Source organism: Hyla sarda, chromosome 3 (assembly GCF_029499605.1).
Source record: "Hyla sarda isolate aHylSar1 chromosome 3, aHylSar1.hap1, whole genome shotgun sequence".
Taxonomy (NCBI): domain Eukaryota; kingdom Metazoa; phylum Chordata; class Amphibia; order Anura; family Hylidae; genus Hyla; species Hyla sarda.
The window spans coordinates 130507721-130529748 of record NC_079191.1 but is presented as its reverse complement, the minus strand read 5'-3'; the positions used below and the strand labels follow the sequence as shown (position 1 = coordinate 130529748).

The 22028-nt window shown below is 44.3% G+C and overlaps 1 protein-coding gene across 3 annotated transcripts in view; it reads right to left on the bottom strand.

The window, feature by feature from the left end:
- Nucleotides 1-22028, bottom strand: part of RSRC1 (arginine and serine rich coiled-coil 1) — a 378613-nt gene that overhangs the window by 355890 nt on the left and 695 nt on the right. For all 3 annotated transcript variants that reach the window (XM_056565034.1, XM_056565036.1, XM_056565033.1), the window contains exons 2-3: nt 18144-18333; nt 16505-16618 (exon numbers count right to left, since the gene is read on the bottom strand). In XM_056565034.1, the coding sequence (XP_056421009.1) occupies nt 16505-16618; nt 18144-18325 (296 nt within the window). In that variant the 5' untranslated portion in view covers nt 18326-18333. The remainder of the gene's footprint in view (nt 1-16504; nt 16619-18143; nt 18334-22028) is intronic.

Genomic DNA, 22028 nt, shown 5'->3' with positions numbered 1-22028 from the left:
GCCTGGGGATATTGCCTGTGATACGCTGGGGCTTGTCATCCGGAAGGAGAAGTCACTTTTGGCGGAGTCAGTCCGTCACAAGGTATATACATCTTACAGTGAGAATTTAAGATATTTTTAAAAGTCTCACATTTAGGGGATAAGTGTTTGTTCGCGGGGGGGTCCGACCGCTGGGACCCCCCCCCCCCCAATCTCCCTAACGGGGCGCCGCCATGAGCACTCATGGTGACGTAGCGTCGACCTAGAGGTCGACGGTGACGCCCCGTCTCCTCCCTGTCCCCATACAGTTCTATGGGGGAGACGGGGAGGCACGAACGCTGCCTCCCCGCCTCTCCCATAGAGATGTATGGAGGAGGCGTGTCGGCCGCAACGTCATGCTGCGGCTGGCACGCCCCCTGCACGGGAGAGCCACAGCCCCGTACAGGAAATCGCCGGGGGCCCCAGCGTTCGGACCCCCCGCCATCAAACACTTATCCCCCATCTTGAGGATAGGGGATAAGTGTTTGTAATGCTGCAGATATCCTTTAATGATTCTGTACAATACAGATGTGGTATCGACAAAAAATGAGCCCTCATACCACCCTATATACAGAAAAATGAAAAAAGTTATAGGTGGTCAAAATAGGGCGATTTTAGATTACTGATTTTGTACAAAAAGTTTTAGATATTTTTTTAAGCAGTACAAAAATATAAAAGTATCTAGCCATGGGTATCATTTTAATCGTATTGACCCACAGAATAAAGAACATGTCATTTTTACCGTAAAGTGTACAGTGTGAAAATGAAACCCTCCAAAAATGTGCAAAATTGTGGTTTTCATTAAAATTTCCTCCCTAAAAAAATGTTTGGGGTTCGCAGTACATTTTATGGTAAAATGAGAGGTTTGATTACAAAGTACAATTGGGCACGCAAAAAACAAGCCCCTATATGGGTCTGTACATGGAAATATAAGAGTTATGGAATTTAGAAGTAGAAGAGGAAAAAACGAAAAACTCAAAAATAAAATTGGCCTGGTCCTTAAAGGGGTACTCCGGTGGTCAACGTGGTTTTCCGTTTGTGACTTACCCTATTTGTTTTGTTTCATTTCTATTCTTGTTGTCTTTTTATCCCCCACTTTGTTTTCCTATCTTTGCTTCTATTTCCTGTTTCTTGCTGTGCTGAAAACTACAAATCCCAGCATGCCACATGCTTTGTTGGTTTGGGGCGGCTCCTTTCTTTTTGTTTGTTTGTTCCGCCCTTTACCCATCCTACTATTTTCCCGGGTCGGCCCCCTTATACACTATACTAATATAAATCAGCCTCGGTTGGGATACACTGTCATACACACACAAAAGGGACTACAACTCCCAGCATGTATCCCCCCCTCCCCCTTCACATATAGAGATAATTCCCAGTATGAGATTTATTCCCCTGCAGTCATACATCCCCAGCCCGTGCACCTTGTCATCCTCCCCTTGAGATAACACTTATCTTCTCTGTGTTCCTTCTCCTGTGCAGACCTGCATCCTTAGAATACAGAGCAGGGGGAGGGGAGGTGAGGAGCTGTGTACTCAGCTGGATGAGATGAGGGGACGTGGCTTATTCCTCTCTTGCAGACAGAGAAGGAAAAAAAAGCTATGACATCTTGTCCACAATAGACTCAGAACTGTGGACAAAAGTAAAAGAAAACACTCTGAACTACAGAACTTCATGCCCAACAAACAGGTAAGCAAAACACACACATGCTGCCAAAACATAGAACACATGTATATTGCAAAAAAACAAAACTTACAAAGAAGATGCCTCCGGAGTACCCCTTTAAGGTGAAAATGGGCTTGGTCCTTAAGGCGTTAAGGACACTCCATCTACCTCTTACTTTGTCATTGGTGCCAATATGTACCATGAATGCTGGGTCCTCTCCAGGCCAACCAAGCAACCTGTAAACTCAATACGCGATGTGCTGTATTCGAGCGCCAGGAAGACAACACACTGTTCGGCGATCCCGGTATTTGAAACAGATCGCCCTGTCTGTCCCCTTAATAATTGAGTCCCCCACTACCAGTACCTGTCTGGCCTGCCCTGAATTCCTCCCTCCCTCCTTACTGGGGCAGACACCCTCCTGGCGGTCAGAGGCAGAGTCCTGCTGCAGTACTTCTAGCTCTGAAATGGCATTACCCTCATCTGCAATCGGGCAAACTTGTTGGGGTGTGCCAGTTCCGGACTAGCCTCCCTGACACTCTTCCCACTACCCTGTTTTCTAACTGCAACCCAGCTAGCTGCCTGACTGTCCTGCACCTCTGTCCCACTATCCTCCCCAACCTCTACCCCAGAGAGTACTTGCTCAGTGAGCAGGAGACTCCTCTCCAAGTTGTCAATGCGTCTCAGTGTTGTCAGTTTCTCCTCTAGATCCAGTATCTGGGCTTCCAAATGAACAACTCACACACATCTCACACAACAATGTGCACCCTCAAAGGATTGTATACATTGTGCAAGATGCACACTTGACTGCCTTTTCCAACATGGAGGCCATACTAGATTTGGGGAGGGCAAAAATTAACAGTAAAAAAAATAAAATAAATAATCAAATATTTCAATTAAACTACCTGAATTTAAAGTCCCTTAATTTTAAGTCCCTTAAGTCCCGGTATGACCAAAAATGCATATCACAGTATTTTTGTAAGTTATGACGGTTCCACAGTATTTAACAGTATTCCCCACTCCTCCTCCTCCCTGGGGAACTAATCATGTGTGACTATGGCGCTGCTCTGAGATGCCAGCCACTGCGCTATAAATTAATAAGATGCAGCCGCGGAGCGGGAAACGATTAAAAGGAAAACTGTCAGATATTTTCTACCGCACTATCCTGGTGGATAGTGCGGGAGACACTGATTAAAACGAGCCCTACCTTACCCGGATCCGCCCGGCCGTTCGCCCGCAATTGTAGTTTTATTCTATGTGTATATCTTGCTGTAACTGACATTGATGTCAGCGCCGCTTATGAATATTCATCCCCCCTCCCTCCAGTTAGGAGCGGCGAAGAGAGGGAGAACTGGAGGGAGGGGGGGGATGAATATTCATAAGCGGTGCCGATGTCAGTGCCAGTTAAGCTGCAGAAGCCCGGGCGGCACACAGGATTATGATGATGATTATTTCCCCGATGTGGGGACAGCTGAAGCGGCTGATAATTAATTCATTTGAGGGGGAGGGGCACGACAGGTATTGCGGTATCGGAAAAATTCATATCGTGCAGGGAAAAAATTTCGGTATTCGGTATGAACCGGTATACCGCCCAGCCCTACTTCACACTCTTGTATACAGAGACACAATCACCAGCTCAAACAATCGCTTAGGCTAGGTTCAGACTACGGAATCTCCGGGCACTGCAGTCTCCAATAGATTGCAATGTGTTCCGTGAGTATTTCCGCCTGAAGAAAGAGCAACGCCATTCTTCAGGCGGAAATTTCCAAGTGGGTTTTCCGTTCACAAATTCCACTACGCTATACATTTTAGCAAGCGGAATTTCCGCCTGCAATTTCAAAGCGGAATTGCAGGCGGAAATTCCGTAGTCTAAACCTAGCCTTAGTGTACTTGCTTGTATAGTTACCAGATACCACATCTCTCTTCCACTGCCTGGAAGTGAATGCAAGTGACTATGTCTGTCCTCTCAGCTGAATGGGAACTTCTGGTTCGTCACAGTACTCCTGATCAGCTAACAGTTATTGATTTTTACCAACATTAAGCCTTTAGACACCGCAATAAAAAAAATTGATTGCAGCATCTAAAGGGTTAATGTTGGACATCAGCTTAGTCGGCGATGCCTGGAAATAGCTGTGGTTCCTAAATGCCAGGACCCACCAGGTATAAAGCACGCTCAGCTCCTGAGAGCACTTCATACAGCGAGGTTGCAGGACATACATGTCCTGTGTCCTCAAGGGGTTATATCTTAATAAAACACCTCAATGGTGATAATAGGTCAAATCACTTTTGCCTCAGGGCAATATTTTTGTAAAAAAATAAAAACTGCACTTTGAATAAGAAAACACATCAAAACTGCACAAAATGAAAACTGACCCAACCCACTTATGAGTCTAATGGGTTCCCCTGGGTGGAATCCAGCAACAACAGCTTAATTAGATGACCACAGGACTCGACAGCCTCTCTCCAAAGCCAGAAGATTCATGGGAAATGTAAGCAGCATTAAGAAAAAAATGTCAGTGTGAAATTGCAGCCAGTTTGCACACGTTCAAAAGCTCAACAACACAAACATAAATAAGTACATTTTTTGTTTTTAATCCTAAATTTATCGTAAATCCCGTTTCCTTTGCTGAAATTCAGATTGTGTTCTTATTAAGTCACATTTGCACCATCTAGTCTGGCTCCAGTTGCATCCATTTTAGTGCACAGTATAAAAAAAGCTTCCATTACACTTTTTTTTTTATTTCTTTATTAATCTATACCCGGTTTTGAATGTGTCCATGAGGCCTAACCTGGTTTAATTAGAAGGGAGAACCAGTCGGTAAATTTCTAATTCTTCTGCTTCTAGTCTGTGCTGGAGACGTGTCAAATAACCAGACTTTTTGAATTATCAGACATAGATCAGACATAGATGGGCCAATATAATTGATTAGATGGGCCAATATAATTCTCCAACAGGAAAGTATTCTCTATAAGTAGTACCTAGTACTATTTCAAGTTAATATAAAAATTCCCATTTCTTTGAAGGATATTCATACTCTGAGGCCATTTTTGCACATATTCAATATCATACAAGCTTGTATATCCATTCGTTTCTTCATATCCTGTCACGGTATCAATCACTGCCTCCTGTCCACTCAATCCCGTTTTGATTTATCAGCCAGCGCCTTTCTGGACTCCATAACTCGACCCAAACCATTTTAACAAGACAGTGACAAATAGCCCCCTGTATCACATCAACCTGTTCCACTTAGTAAACTAAGACACAGGAACGGTGACATCTCCACATAAAGCATTCCAGTCCCCCGACTGATGTATATTAATGAGGAGATGCGATTTGAAATGCCTCTTCCACATCACCATCTAATATGATCGAATTAGGAAATAGGATGATTTATTAAATTTTGCAGAGCTGAAATACTCCTTTGTGTCGTTCCATGTGAGGTTTGGAGAAGGAGCTGTTGCTTTCAATTTCTCTGCAGAGGACATATAGGAGTTTCACCGACAAATTATTGTCTCAAGGAGGCAAAATGTTATTAGGCAAATGCTCAATAGCGCTAAGCTAAATCAGTTTTGTTTTTTTCTAAATCCTAATTTAATGTAAATCACGGTTCCTAAAATTCAGCTTGCCTTTTTATTAAGTTCCATTTGCATCATCTAGTCTCGCTCCAGAATACTTTTAAGTTCATAGAACAAATAGGTAAAATATATAGATATAAAAAAAGGAAAAAAAACACCAAAAAAAAAAGCCCAGACGTTACAACCTCGATCACGGCATCATCATTAATTGATAACACTGGCATGTCCATCTTTTAGGGGATCCCTTTACTATGATTTGTGGTAATGTTTTTATCTAAACTATTTTATCTCCTCAGGGTATGCATTTTTTATAGACACAGTAAAGTCTTAGGCTATGTTTACACACAGTATTATGGAACGTTTTTGAGAAATAAAAAAGAATGTAAGAACAGCTGAAGATACGGACAAAAAACAAAAAAAAACAGACTGAAAAAAAGGGAGCAAATGTTTTTTGGGATATTAACCACTTAGGGACCATGGGCGTACCGGTACACCTTGACGCCCTGGTTCTTAAAGGCAGGGGCCGGATAGGGCTAACTGCTGATATTGGGATGCAAATGCCCAGGTGGGTCCCGAGATACTACCACCACCCCCAGTGACCGATTCCGGTCATACGGGTCACGTGTGACCCGATGACCCGGATATGCATGGTGATTGGGGGTGCAGAATACACCCCAAATCACGTCCTGTATCTATGGGGAGGTGGCGATTTCTTTCCCCCCCCCAGGAGCGCTGCTATTGGTCGGACGACCAATAGCAGCCGGCAGGGGAGGGGTTAACGTCCCCTTCCCGCAGCTCTGCTAGCCCATTGAGTTCAGTCAGCAGACAAAGCTGTGAGAAGGAGCCAGGGCCCTCAGCCGAGATATGTGCCCCTCAGGGCTGAAGAACAGATCTCCTGTGTCCAGTAGTGCCGGGTGAGTTTTATCTGCAGGGACAGATCGGAGTTAGAAAAAAAAAAAAAAGTTTAAAAAAATTAGGTCCTCAAGGGTTAGGTCCGCAGATTTTTCAGCGTGACCCGGGCCCTATTAGGGTCGTCCCATACATGACCTACATTCATATTCCATAGACGCTCATGATCACAGTGGAGTTGTGTTTTTAAGTGCGCTTGTTCATCACATATATTAATTTGATCACATTAAAAGTTATGTTTTACATATTTTGTGTGACACAAGCAATATAGAGGCTTCTTTTAACCCCCCTGGGGTTATTTTGTTGCACTATTAGGGGTTCAGGGCGCTCCATTTGCCCCCCCCTATTTTTTTTTTTTTGGCAGCAGCATTTTTTTCACCATATAACGGTGTGTGATTTATAATCACACACCGTTCTATATAAAAGTTACACCAAGCACACACACTACATACTCCACACACACACTACGTCCTCCTCATCATCTAGCACTGATGATGAGTCCCCTGTATGGCAGCGGAGATGGTTGACACTAGTACGAGCATCCAGCTCCCTCCGGTGAACCTGTCTGGAGACCCCCAGAGGGTTATCAAGCTATGGATTCCTGACTTTGTTGGTGACTCAGGAATCCGGATTGACACTAGGGATCGACCGATTATCGGTTTGGCCGATATTATCGGCCGATAATCACGATTTTGGGCATTATCGGTATCGGCAATTACCTTGCCGATAAGCCGATAATGACCTGGCCCCCGCACCCCAACCCCCGCACCGCCCCGGCCCCATTGCCTCCCCCATCCCCGGCTTTATAATTACCTGTTCCCGGGGCCCGGGGTCCACGCTACTTCTGGCTCCTGCTGCATCCTGCGTTACGCTGTGCGCAATGACGAGTGACGCGACGTGACGTCACCGTCAGCGTGCACAGTGACAGCTCAGGAGGATGCCACCGGAGCCAGATGTAGAGTGGACCCTGGGAACAGGTAATTATAAAACCGGGGATGGGGGAGGCAATGGGGCGGGGGCGGGGCGGTGCGACGCGGCACGGTGGGGCGGTAGGGGGCGCGGACCTGCGGTGGGGGGAGCGGTGCGGCGGTGGGGGGGGGAACGGTGCGGCGGTGATAGGACTTAGGACCCCCGGACAGGCAGGGGGAGAGAAGCGGGTGGTGGCAGCTGCAGTTCATAGATTTAAAGCGCCCGCTTTAAATCAATGATCTCCAGCGGAGTCGCGGGGGGATAAATAGCCGATAACTTATACCGATATTCCGGTATAAGTTATCGGCTATCGGCCCTAACCTCCACCAATTATCGGCCCTAAAAAAAACTATATCGGTCGATCCCTAATTGACACGGCTGGATACACTGAAATTTACTATTTTAGTTATTACAGCTTTGTTAATCACATGGTGGAGCAGACGAATCTGTACGCCCAGCAGTTCATCACCCACCATCCGGAATTGCTGTGCAGGTGGATCGTGAGCTCAGTGAGAATGACGACAACGGGGAACAAAGTAGGAAAATATGTGTCAAGAAATTCTGATTGTAAAGGGTACCTGTGACACTGCTATGGGGGCTGGGCATGTTTAAAGCTCCCGGATAATCTCATGGTCCGAGACTTGCTCCAAGACTGATGCAAATAGAGGACAAATTTCTGTAAGTCTCATAGACTTTGGCGATTGAGGAGATTCATCCTCTGATGGTGTCAATCTTGGAGAATGCCTCGGGGTACAAGATCGCCCAGAAGCTTTAACCCCTTAAGGACTGAGCCCTTTTTCACCTTAAGGACGCAGCCCTTTTTTGCAATTCTGATCACTATCACTTTTATCACTTGGGATGCTTTTACTGATTATTCTGATTCCGAGATAGTTTTTTCGTGACATATTCTACTTTAACACAGTGGTAAATTTTCGTCTTTACTTGCATCCTTTCTTGGTGAAAAATCACAAAAGTTCATAATTTTTTTTTAAATTTTGCATTTTTCTAACTTTGAAACGCTCTGCTTGTAAGGAAAATGGACATTCCAAATAAATTATATATTGAGTCACAAATACAATATGTCTACTTTATATTTGCATCATAAAGTTGACATGTTTTTACTTTTGGAAGACATCAGAGGGCTTCAAAGTTCATCAGCAAAGTGTGTTAACCCTTTAGGTGTTTCATAGGAATAGCAGCAAAATGATGGAGAAAATTCAAAATCTTCATTTTTTACACTCATGTTCTTGTAGACCCAGTTTTTGAAATTTTACAAGGTGTAAAAGGAGAAAAAGACCCCCAAAATTTGTACCCCAATTTCTCTCGAGTAAGGAAATACCTCATAGGTGGATGTCAAGTGCTCTGTGGGTGCACTACAAGGCTCAGAACGGAAGGAGTGACAATGGGATTTTGGAGAGTATGTTTTTCTGAAATGGTTTTTGGGGGGAATGTCGCATTTAGAAAGCCCCTATGGTGCCAGAGCAGAAAAAAAAAAAAACAATATGGCATACTATTTTGGAAACTATACCCCTCAAGGAACGTAACAAGGGGTTCAGTGAGCCTTAACACCCCACAGGTTTGACGACCTTTCGTTAAAGTCCGATGTGTAAATAATTTATTTATTTTTTCACTAAAATGCTGTTTTTCCCCCAAATTTTACATTTTTGCAAGGGGTTATAGGAGAAAATGCCAATCAAAATTTGTAACCCCATCTCTTCTGAGTATGGAAATACCCTATTTGTGGATGTCAAGTGCACTGCTGGTGAATTACAATGCTGAGAAGAGAAGAAGTCACATTTGGCTTTTGGAAAGCAAATTTTGATGAAATGGTTTTTGGGGGGCATGTCGCATTTAGGAAGCCCCTATGTTGCCAGAACAGCGAAAAAAAACACATGGCATACTATTTTGGAAACTGCACCCCTCAAGGAATGTAACAAGGGGTACAATGAGCCTTAACACCCCACAGGTGTTTGACAAATTTCCGCAAAAGTTGGACAGGAAAATTAAAACTTATTTTTTTTCACTAAAATGCTGATGTTACCCCAAATTTTTCATTTTCACAAGGGGTAATTAGAGAAAAAGCCTCCCAAAATGTCTAATCCCATTTCTTCTGAATATGGAAATACCCCATATGTGGATGTAAAGTGCTCTGCTGGTGCACTACAATGCTCAGAAGAGAAGGAGCGACATTGGGCGCTTGGTGAGAGAATTTGTTTGGAATGTAAGTCAGGGGCCATGTGCATTTACATTGCCCCCCCCGTGGTGCCTGAACAGTGGACCACCCCTCACATGTGACCCCATTTTGGAAACTACACCCCTCACAGAATTTAATAAGGGGTGCAGTGAACATTTACACCCCACTGGCGTTTGACAGATCTTTGGAACAGTGGGCTGTGCAAATAAAAAATTGTATTTTTCATTTTCACGGACCACTGTTCCAAAAATCTGTCAGACACCTTTGGGGTGTAAATAGTCACTGTACCCCTTATTACGTGAGGGGTGTAGTTTCCAAAATGGGGTCACATGTGGGGGGGGGTCCCACTGTTCTAGCACTATGGGGGCTTTGTAAACACACATGGCCTTCAATTTCGGACACATTCTTTCTCCAAAATCCCAATGGCGCTCCTTCTCTTTTGAGCATTGTAGTTCGCCCGCAGAGCACTTTACATCCACATATGGGGTATGCTCTTACTCAGAAGAAATGAGGCTACACATTTTGGGGGGCTTCTTGCCTATTCTTCATAGTGAAAATGAAAAATGTAGGGTAACACCAGCTTTTTTGTTTTTTTTCCATTTTCACATCCAACTTTAACGAAAATGTGTCAAACACCTGTGGGGTGTCTATACCCCTTGTTACGTTCCGTGAGGGGTGTAGTTTTGTGTTTATGTCAGAACCGCTGTAAAATCAGCCACCCCTGTGCAAATCACCAATTTAGACCTCAAATGTACATAGTGTGCTCTCACTCCTGAGCCTTGTTGTGCGTCCGCAGAACATTTTACGTCCACATATGGGGTATTTCCGTATTCAGGAGAAATTGCATTACAAATTATGGGGGTCTTTCTTTTCCTTTTACCGCTTGTGAAAATGAAAATTATGGGGCAACACCAGCATGTTAATGTAAAAATAAAAAAATTTTACACTAACATGCTGGTGTAGACCCCAACTTTACCTTTTCATAAGGGGTAAAAGCCCCCAAAAATGTGTAACACAATTTCTCCCGAGTACGGAAATAACCCATATGTGGCCCTAAACTGTTTCCTTGAAATACGATAGGGCTCCGAAGCGAGAGTGCGCCATGCGCATTTGAGGCCTAAATTGGGGATTTGAATCCGCCACAAAAATACCCCACGGCAGTGTTTCCCAAACAGGGTGTCTCTAGCTGTTGCAAAACTCCTAGCATGCCTGGACAGTCAGTGGTTGTCCGGCAATACTGGGAGTTGTTGTTTTTCAACAGCTGGAGGCTCTGTTTTGGAAACTGTCGTACAAGACTTTTTTTTTTTTTTATTGGGGGGGGGGGGGGGGGGGGGGAGACTGTGTAGGGGTATGTGTAATGTAGTGTTTTTAGGATACATTCACACGGTTGGGCTTACAGTGAGTTTGAGCTGGGAGTTTGAGCTGTGGTGGAAAATTTGCAGCATCTCAAACTTGCAGCAGAAAACTTGCTTTAAACCCATCCGTGTGAATCTGTTGGGGGTGGGGGGGGGGGGGAAAACCTCCAGCTGTTGCAAAACTACAACTCCCAGTATGCACTGACAGACCATACATGCTGGGAGTTGTATTTCTGCAACAGCTGAAGGCACACTGGTTGCGAAACACTGAGTTAGGTAAACTCGGTTTAACAACCAATGTGTCTCCAGCTGTTGCAAAACTGCAACAATCAGCATGCATTGACAGTCGAAGGGCATGCTGAGAGTTGTAGTTTTGCAACAGCTGGAGGTACACTGCTACAACTCCCAGCATGCCCTTTGGTAGTCTGTGCATGCTGGGAGTTGTAGTTATGCAACAGTGAATGCAAACTTTTTCATAGGAAAAATGTGCCTCCAGCTGTTGCACAACTACAACCCCCAGTATGCACAGACTACCAAAGGGCATGCTGGGAGTTGTAGTTGGTATGCCAGCTGTTGCAAAACTACAACTTCCAGCATGCCCTTTGGCTTTGCATGCTGCGAGTTGTTGCTAAGCAACAGTAGGAGGTGAACTGGACTCACCTCCTGCTGTATCGTGCCGCTCCTGTCCCTGCCACCGATCCTGAGGGGACCCCCGCCGGACCAGGGCAAGGTAGAAGACCCCCCGCCGGCGCCGAACTCCGGTCCAATCGCCGTCCCGATCACTGCCCAGCAGGTCCGTTATTGGTCGGTTGTTCTGACTGATCAGTCACGTGATCGTGAGGCAGCACCCGTGCCACCTCACTCCTGCTGGGTATGGGTGAATGGGGCTGTCTTGGACAGCCCCATTCACCCTTTTTTTTCCGGGTCACCGGGTCACCAGAGACCTGATTGTCCCGGAATAGTGGAAAATCTCAGGTCTGAATTGACGCACGATTTGCCGTGATCGCCAACATGGGGGGCAGCAGTCATCCCGTTCTGATCACCGTGTCCGGAGACGTGGTGATCCAGGAAAGCTTCGCCGTAAATGTATGGCGCTGTGCGCTAAGTACTTCTTAGCAGCGCCGTACATTTACGGCGCTCGTCCTTAAGGGGTTAAACATATTTTGCTGCCATTGTGACATCACAGATACAATGTAATGCTTATTGGTATGTGTATGGAAAACTCAGTGTTGTAGCTGTCTAAAAGATTAAAATTACTTTTATTGTTTGTAAATAATTTAAGGACTTTCTCTATATGTTCAATTTTTGCATATTTGTCACACATAAATGTTTCAGACCAAACTACTTTAAAGGCTTAGATAACCTAAGTCAGTGTTTCCCAACCAGGGTGCTTCCAGGTGTCGCAAAACTACAACTCCCAGCATGCCCGAACAGCCAAAGGCTGTCCGGGTATGCTGGGAGTTGTAGTTTTGCAACATCTGGAGGCACCCTGGTTGGTAAACACGGACCTAAGTAAATACTTGTTGTTTTTTAATAGTCCTTTATTAAAAGATCTCTGTCCACTTTTCCAGAACCACCACATAGATTTACAATGTGAAAGGGAGATCTAGAGAGTGAAGCAAGATTCCTGGGTGCCTGGTCCCATTAACCAGCTCTCTGAGGCGGGTCACCGCTGTGCTCAGCAATTCACTGACCAAGCACTTCGTGCATTTCAAGAAAAAAAGTGCTCAACATTAGAGACCAGGCACCAACAGAAAGACAGCAGCATGGGATCAAGTAGGTGGAAATAACTTATTGTTAAGCCAACTTGACCCATTTTAATAAATGTTGGCACGTAAGATTTTAATCTTTTTCAATTTTGAGTACAACATTTTCCATGTGCTTTAGAGCCCACAATGGCCAAGAAAGAATTTAAATATGATTACACCATAATACTGACAATTGCAATCAATTCTAGTTAGACCTCTCTCCCCCAATGCATCGGTCCCTGGGAACAAGTATATTAATATCAATAGTAACATGATTAAAACTGCTCCAAAATACTGTCTTCACCTTAAGATTTAATTTACAGTAACATAGCAAAGATGTACAGTAGCCATATGGGTGTCTCACACAACTAGAGATGAGCGAACTTATAGTAAATTCGATTCGTCACAAACTTCTCGGCTCGGCAGTTGATGCCTTATCCTGCGTAAATTAGTTCAGCTTTCAGGTGCTCCGGTGGGCTGGAAAAGGTGGATACAGTCCTAGGAAAGAGTCTCCTAGGACTGTATCCACCTTTTCCAGCCCACCAGAGCACCTGAAAGCTGAACTAATTTACGCAGGAAAAGTGATCAACTGCCGAGCCGAGAAGTTTGTGACGAATCGAATTTACTGTAAGTTCGCTCATCTCTACACACAACCAATACATGGAAGTTATAAATAAATGTTTATATTTGTGGATAGGAATAAAAAAAAAAAAATAATGGAAAAGAAAAAAAAATCAGCACCTGAAGATCTGAGACCTAATCAATAACATGTTCTCTCAAAGCTGAAAAAAGGAATTATAGTGGACCTATCAGCTCTCCTGACATGTCTTTTATTTATTCATATATTTCCAGTTCTAAGAAGAGATGCTCCAGTAGTGTTATTTTATAGACGAGAATTAACTAAAACAAATATGTAAAGAAATTTGACAGGTCCTCTTTAACCCCTTAAGGACCAGGGGTTTTTCTGTTTTTGCACTTTCATTTTTTCCTCCTTAATTTTGAAAAATCATAACTCTTTCAGTTTTGCACCAAAAAATCCATATGATGGATTCCTTTTTTTGCGCCGTGATCCGACGTTTTTACTGGTAGCATTTTTGTATTGATCGGACTTTTTGAACGCTTTTTATTCATTTTTTCACGATATAAAAAGTGACCAAAAATACACTATTTTGGAATTTGGAATTTTTTTGCACATACACCATGGACCGTGCGGTTTGATTAATTATATATTTTTATAATTCTGACATTTCCGCACGCGGCGATACCACATGTTTATTTACACAGTTTTTTTTTTAATGGGAAAAAGGGGGGTGATTCAAACTTTTATTAGGGAAGGGGTTAAAGGATCTTTATTCAGTTTTTCTTTTTGCAATGTTATAGCTCCCACAGGGGGCTATAGCACTGCACACACTGATCTACATTAATCAATGGTTTCTCATAGGATAACAATGATCAATGATTCTGCCGATTGACTGCTCATGACCGGATCTCAGGCACTGAGCAGTCATTCGGCGATCAGACACCAGGAGGCAGGTAAGGGGACCCTCCTGCTGTCCTACAGCTGTTCGGGATGCTGGGATTTAACCTCGGCGATCCCGAACAGCCCCTTTAGCTAGCCGGGGGTAATTTAGTTTCACTTTAGACACGGCGATCAACTTTGAATGCCGCGTCTAAAGGATTAATAGTGCGCGGCACCGCTATGAGTGCCACGGGTCCGGCCATTGTTAGAGGCCAGGCCCGACCCGCCGTGGCCCTGGGTTATAGAACGGGAGCGGACTCAGGGCGTACAGGTACACCCTTGGTCCTTAAGGGGTTAAAGAACTTGTGAAATCAATGTTTAGATTGGTGATGGTTTAACCTCTTAAGGACGCAGGGCGTACCTGTACGCCCTGCGCCCGGTCCCGTTATATAACGCGGGGTCCCGCCGTGACCCCCACGTCATACCGGGTCGGTCCCGGCAGCTAATGATAGCCGAGACCCTGGGCTAATAGCGTGCAGCACCGATCGTTGTGCCGCGCGCTATTAACCCTTTAATCAACTTTGATCGCCGCATCTAAAATTAAAGTAAAAGCTTCCCAGCAGCTCAGTCAGACTGATAGGGACTATAGCGATAAAATCGCGATGTCCCGATCAGCTAGCACGCAAGCGGAGGTCCCCTCACCTGTCTCCGTCGCGTCCGATCGGCGATTGATTGCTCCAAGCCTGACATTCAGGCTTGAGCAATCGACCACCTATAACACCGATCGATGCAAAGCTATGGCTTTGCAGTGAACAGTGTAAAAGATCAGTGTGTGCAGTGTTATAGCTCCCTATGGGAGCTATAACACTGCAAAAAAAAAAGTGAAGAAAAAAAAAAAGTTAATAAAGTTCATTTAATCCCTTCCCTAACAAAAGTTTGAATCACCCCCCTTTTCCCATAAAAAAAAAAAACTGTGTAAATAAAAATAAACATATGTGGTATCGCCGCGTGCCGAAATGTCAGAATTATAAAAAAAATATATAATTAATAAAACTGCACGGTCAATGGCATACGCGCACAAAAATTCCAAAGTCCAAAATAGCATATTTTTGGTCACTTTTTAAATCATGAAAAAATTTATAAAAAGTGATCAAAAAGTCAGATTAATACAAAAATGGTACCGATAAAAACTTCACATAATGCGGAACAATAAAAAAGTTATAGGGGTCAGAAGATGAGAATTTTTAACAAATACATTTTCCTGCATTTATTTATCATTTTTTTCAGAAGTACGACAAAATCAAACCTATATAAGTAGGGTGTAATTTTAACCGTATGGACCTACAGAATAAAGATAAGGTGTCATTTTTACCAAAAAATGCACAACGTATAAATGGAAGCCCCCACAAGTTACAAAATGCCATTTTTTCTTCAATTTTGTCGCACAATAAAAAATTTTTCCATTTCGCCGTGGATTTTTTGGTAAAATGACTAATGTCACTGCAAAGTAGAATAGGTGGCGCAAAAAATAAGCCATAATATGGAATTTTATGTGCAAAATTGAAAGCGTTATGATTTTTAGAAGGTGATGAGGAAAAAAATTAAATTGCAAAAATGGAAAAATGCTGAGTCCTTAAGGGGTTAAGAGCTGAGAGCCTTACCGATCTCTTAAAGGGGTTATCCAGGAAAAAACTTTTTTTTAATATATCAACTGGCTCCAGAAAGTTAAATAGATTTGTAAATGACTTCTATTAAAAAATCTTAATCCTTTCAGTACTTATGAGCTCCTGAAGTTGAGTTGTTCTTTTCTGTCTAAGTGCTCTCTGATGACACATGTCTCGGGAACCGCCCAGTTTAGAAGCAAATCCCCATAGCAAGCCTATTCTACTCTGTGCAGTTCCCGAGACAAGCAGAGAAGTCAACAGAGAGCACTGTTGCCAGACAGAAAACAACAACTCAACTTCAGCAGCTGATAATTATTGAAAGGATTAAGATTTTTTAATACAAGTAATTTACAAATCTGTTTAACTTTCTGGAGCCAGTTGATATATATAAAAAAAAGTTTTTTCCACGAACACCCCTTTAAGAGAATGACCAGAAGGACTTTGATGAGCCTGTTTGTTTCTGTTGGGCCCAATCGGCTGTGCTCTGAATGTGGGTTAAGCAGTAAACAGATTTTCAGAGGAAGCCAGTTTCTAGTAACTTCCCCCAAATATCCATACACTGTTTGCCCCAAACTCAGAGAAGAGCTGAGCAGTGACATTTTTAAAGAGACAGGTACCCTTTCTTATGAATCTGGTGTATAGATAAGGATTGTGCTTCCCCTTGCCACTCCCCGCCCCCTCAGCAGTGATTCATAGGCGACTGCTGTGTGTCTAATTCCACAGCTGCCAACCATCACCAATGAGTAGGCAAAGTTAGTAAGAGAATAAGCTCTCCATGGGGGAGATTTATCAAAACCTGTGTAGAGGAAGAGTGGTGCAGTTGAATATAGCAACCAATCAGATTCCTTCTTTCATTCATACAAGGGCCTCTGAAAAAGAGTGATCCTTATTTATTGCATATCGAAAAATCATAGCATTTTTTTCTTAAGGTAAAGTACACAAAAGAAGAATACCTTGATGTTCTGGACCTATGAACTTTTCGTGACTTCACTCGGTCTCGAGACCTGCTGGAGCTACGTTTCCTTCTTGAATTGTAAGACGACTCACTGCTAGAACGGTGTCTCCGCCTAAAGCCATAAAGGAAAAAAAAATTTGACCACACTTTTTTTTTTACTTTTTCAAGGAATATCAAAGGCAACTGTATGGAAGGATTTGCCAGTTTGTGCGCTAAGTGTGAAAAGGCAGATGAAGTTGCAGTATCTTACTCTGTACACAGAACATTGCCTAACAAGGAAGAAGGGCAGAAATGGGGGGACATCTGATTGTCTTTTCACCCACATTACTACTAAAAGCAGGACCCCAGGATGAGCGCATTTACTATGTGAGAATGAGGTGAGAAAACATGCATTTTTAAAGGTCAGTCACTAGAAAAAGCCTTAAACAAGTTTAACCGTTTCCAGTCATTGTTAGGCCTCGTTCACATTGCTGCTGGACTCCTCTATTCGGAATTCTGTCGGCAATCCGGCCAGAAGGATGGGAGTTTAGCGGAGAAAAAAAAAAAAAAATAGTGCAAGCTCTATTTTTTTCTCCACTAGATTCCTGTAAAATTACCAGATCACTGACGGATCCCATGCAAGTGAATGGGGTCCGTCGGGGCCGGATAGTAGCCGTTTGCATCTGACCTGTTTTAGGTTCAAAAAATAAAAATAAAGAGCCGATCGAACTCTTAACAGGCTGGATGAAAATGGCAATGTGAACGAGGCCTTAGTGCCAAAATAACATGTAGTATTACGGTTAATATTTTTTTTTTAATCCAAAACCAGAAGTGGGTCCCAAACAAACGTGCACATTTTTCTGTAAAGTTTTTTTTCTGTGTTGGTTCCACTCCTTGTTTTGGTTAAAATATTATGTGAAAAGCCAGCCTAAATATCAGAGCATCCGAGCTACCTGTAAGGTTTTGTTTTCACACATCAAAGTCTACTCTTTGTAAACTTCCTCTTGTTTAATGCCTATGGACATCGCTACATCGATTTTTACTGTTGATGTATTTCCTGAATACAAAATGAAAAAAATTTCTAAACAATCTTCATTCGATATCTCTGACCATTTACCTGCTACTAAAAAAAAGATAAATCAATCAGATGTACTTTTGGCTTTCTCAGTGTTAGAGATAACAGCAGGGAAGGAGAGTAAGTTGTATACTAGGGATGGGGGAGAGAAACCTTGGAGGACAGCTCACAAAGGCTGGAAAAAGAGAAGAGAGCACACAGGGGAGGATGATACAAGACTAAAAGAGAGAATATAGAGCACACACAGCAAGCTGCAGAGGCTGTGGAAGCCAAAATATGCATTTTTTTTGTTTTATAAACACCTATGAAAAAAGTATTTTTCAAAAGTATGAATTGGGTTCATTTAAAGGCTAAGGGGGAGATTTATTAAGACCTGTCCAGAGGAAAAGTTGCCCAGTTGCCCATAGCAACCAATTGGATCGCTGCTTTCATTTTGCAGAGGCCTTGTTAAAAATGAAAGAAGCGATCCGACTGGTTGCTATGGGCAACTCAGCAACTTTTCCTCTGGACAGGTTTTGATAAATTTCCCACAAGTGCCTAGTTATGTAAGTAAATCTAACTGTATTCTAAAGCAATAACTAACCTTTTGTCATAAGAGTGTGAACTGGAATATGCTTCTCGTGAGCGAGATCTGGATCTCCTTCCTGATTTCTTATGACTGCGCATCCTTCCATCAGATGAGCTACTTGAAGAGGAACGTCTACGATGCTTCTTTTTTTTACGGGTCCTAGTATCTTCCCCTGAGTCTGAGGAACGTCGACCCATTATGGAAACTTCAGGAGACAAAACAAAAATAAAGAATGATTTCTAGAATGGTTTACATATACACAATTGCTAATGCACATCACAAATTCCAGGCTTTATTATTTGCTTACACACACATTTACTATTGCATAGAAGCTTTTAAGAAAAGTGGACAATGAGTAATGATCACATGTGACATTTATGGTCTTTGTTGCAATGAGTTAATTTATGTACTTTAAATATTCACTACTAGAAGTCCCAATACAGTTATCCAATTTCCAACCATGTTAATAAGAACCATTAAGAATAAAATGTGGGCAGAAGAGAGGGGATCGACTGTATTATTAATTGGGTGTAAGACTGTGACATGTATGGTGGTCTGGGATCGCTATATTTCCCCAAGGTACCTGTTGTATGTGGACACCAGGTTTTAGGATGCATGTATCTCATCCAGGGAAAGTGGGTGAGATACGGTTTAGAACTTTTGGTAGGTCCTGTTAACGGGCTTGGATTTCTATGGGATGAAAGGCATTCCCTTTCTGGGCCACTCCAGGGTTTCAGACTAGCCCAGATCAGCACAGGTACTGAAGACAGCTCCTCACTGGGCTTTATAAAGGAACCTGTGACCAGATTTTTCACTCAATAACTGGTGGCAACACATTATATAGGGTAAAATAAGGACTATTATCCAGTCCCGCTGCTCTCCAGCCCATCAGTGTAAAAAAGTTTTAAAACTGGCCTGAGCTGCATGCTAATGCCCTGTAGTCATTGATACGTGCAGCATCCTGAGGCAGTCAAGGCACTCTAGGCTTATCGGGGCCTTCAGCGTGCTGAGGGAGCAGAGCAGTGACGTCAGTGCCTGAGCTGTCAATCACATGTAACTAGGTGTGATTCGAGCGCAGAGCACAGTGACTACCTTAGAATGCCACATGCCCAATGACTACTTACAGAGAGTAAGCATATGGCATGGGACAGTTTTAAAAGAGATGTACAGCAGGAAAAAAAAAAAAACATATCCCCCAAGCGATTTCCCATACGGGGTCCTGGCTAGGCTCATTGGTGCGTCTCCGCCTCTCCCATAGAGATGAATAAAAGGGGGCGTGTTTCGACCAGCTACCGTGCTGGGTGCAACACATCCCTACAGGAACAGAGCCGGGGCCACATACGGGAGATCACGGTCAGACACCCCCCCATCAGACATGTTTTCCACTATTCCAATCACAGCGTCCAAAGTGAAAGTGAAAGATGCTGGCTGCTCAATGGAGCTCACGGAACCCCAGAGGAGGGTCCCCTTACCTGCCTCCTGCCGCCCGATCCACGATTCAATGATGTAGCCTGGTTTAGCCAGGCCATATCACTGGATTGCCGATCACACTGTGTATCCTTTGGATAGGGGATAAGATGTCTAGGGGTGGAGTACCCCTTTAAATTCCTAAGCATGTCCAGAGCCCACAATTAGAGATGAGCGAAGTTACAGTGATTCGATTCGTCACAAACTTCTCGGCTCGGCAGTTGCTGACTTTCGCCTGCATAAATTAGTTCAGCTTTCAGGTGCTCCGGTGGGCTGGAGACTCTCCTAGGACTGCATCCACCTTTTCCAGCCCACCGGAGCACCTGAAAGCTGAACTCATTTATGCAGGCTAAAGTCAGCAACTGCCGAGCCGAGAAGTTCGTGACGAATCGAATCACTGTAACTTCGCTCATCTCTACTCACAATAAGGCCAGGAGACTCTCAAACTCAGGATAGGTGGGACCTGAATCTATCGGACATTTATGGCATATCCTGAAGATGTTCAGATAGGAAAAGCCCTTTAAGCCTTATCTGGATAATAGTGGATAAATGCTTTGTATGCATATATGCATAGTTGTCTCTTGCCTAAGATGAATGGGGGTCCTCTGTATAGGGGGGGGGGGGTCTTATGTATGACCTGTCCTCTGTATAAGGGGGGGGGGTCTTATGTATGACCTGTCCTCTGTATAAGGGGGGTGGGGTCTTATGTATGACCTGTCCTCTGTATAAGGGGGGGGGGGGGGTCTTATGTATGACCTGTCCTCTGTATAAGGGGGGGGTCTTATGTATGACCTGTCCTCTGTATAAGGGGGGTGGGGTCTTATGTATGACCTGTCCTCTGTATAGGGGGGGTATCATGTATAACCTGTCCTATGTATGAGGGTCCTATGCGTAAGCTGTCCTCTGTATGAGGGTCCTCTGCGTGAGCTGTCCTATGTATGGGGGGGGTCCTATGTATGAGCTGTCCTCTGTATGGGGCTCCTATTTATTAGCTGTCCTCTGTATGGGGCTCCTATTTATTAGCTGTCCTCTCTATGATGGTCCTCTGTGTGAGCTGTCAGGTCCTCTGTGTGAGCTATCCCCTGTACAGGGGTCCTATGTATGAGCTGACCTCTGTATGAGGGTCCTATGTATGAGCTGTCCCCTGTATGGTGGTCCTATGTATGAGCTGTCCCCTGTATGGTGGTCCTATGTATGAGCTGTCCTCTGTATGAGGGCCCCATGTGTGAGCTGTCCTCTGTATGAGGGCCCCATGTGTGAGCTGACCTCTGTATGGGCTTCCTATGTATGAGCTGTCCTCTGTACAAGGGTCTTATATATGAGCTGTCCTCTGTATGAGGGTGCTATGTATGAGCTATCCTATGTATGGGGGCCCTATTTATGAGCTGTCCTCTCTATGGGGGTCCTCTAGTTGACCTTTGTGTGAGGGTCTTAAGTATGAGCTGTCCCGTGTGTGAGCTAACCTGTGCATGAGGGTGCTCTGTATGAGGGTCCTCTGTATGAGCTAACCTGTGTATGAGGGTGCTGTGTATGAGGGTCCTGTGTGTGAGCTGTCCTGTGTATGAAGGGTCCTGTGGATGAGGGTCCTATGTGTGAGCTGTCCTGTGTATGAAGGGTCCTGTGGATGAGGGTCCTGTGTGTGAGCTGTCCTGTGTGTGAGCTGTCCTGTGTGTGAAGGTCCTGTGTGTGAAGGTCCTGTGTGTGAAGGTCCTGTGTGTGAGCTGTCCTGTGTATGAAGGTCCTGTGTATGAGGGTCCTGTGTATGAAGGTCCTATGTGTGAGCTGTCCTGTGTATGAGGGTCCTATGTGTGAGCAGTCCGGTGTATGAGTGTCCTGCGTATGAGGGTCCTATGTGTGAGCTGCCCTGTGTATGAAGGTCCTGTGTGTGAGCTGCCCTGTGCATGAGCTGCCCTGTGTATGAGGGTCCTGTGTATGAGGGTCCTGTGTATGAGGGTCCTATGTGTGAGCTGCCCTGTGTGTGAGCTGCCCTGTGTGTGAGCTGCCCTGTGTGTGAGCTGCCCTGTGTGTGAGCTGCCCTGTGTGTGAGCTGCCCTGTGTGTGAGCTGCCCTGTGTGTGAGCTGTCCTGTGTGTGAGCTGCCCTGTGTGTGAGCTGCCCTGTGTGTGAGCTGCCCTGTGTGTGAGGGTCCTGTGTGTGAGGGCCCTGTGTGTGAGGGTCCTATGTGTGAGCTGTCCTGTGTATGAGGGTCCTATGTGTGAGCAGTCCGGTGTATGAGTGTCCTGCGTATGAGGGTCCTATGTGTGAGCTGCCCTGTGTATGAAGGTCCTATGTGTGAGCTGCCCTGTGTATGAGCTGCCCTGTGTATGAGGGTCCTGTGTATGAGGGTCCTATGTGTGAGCTGTCCGGTGTATGAGCTGCCCTGTGTATGAGGGTCCTGTGTATGAAGGTCCTATGTGTGAGCTGTCCGGTGTAT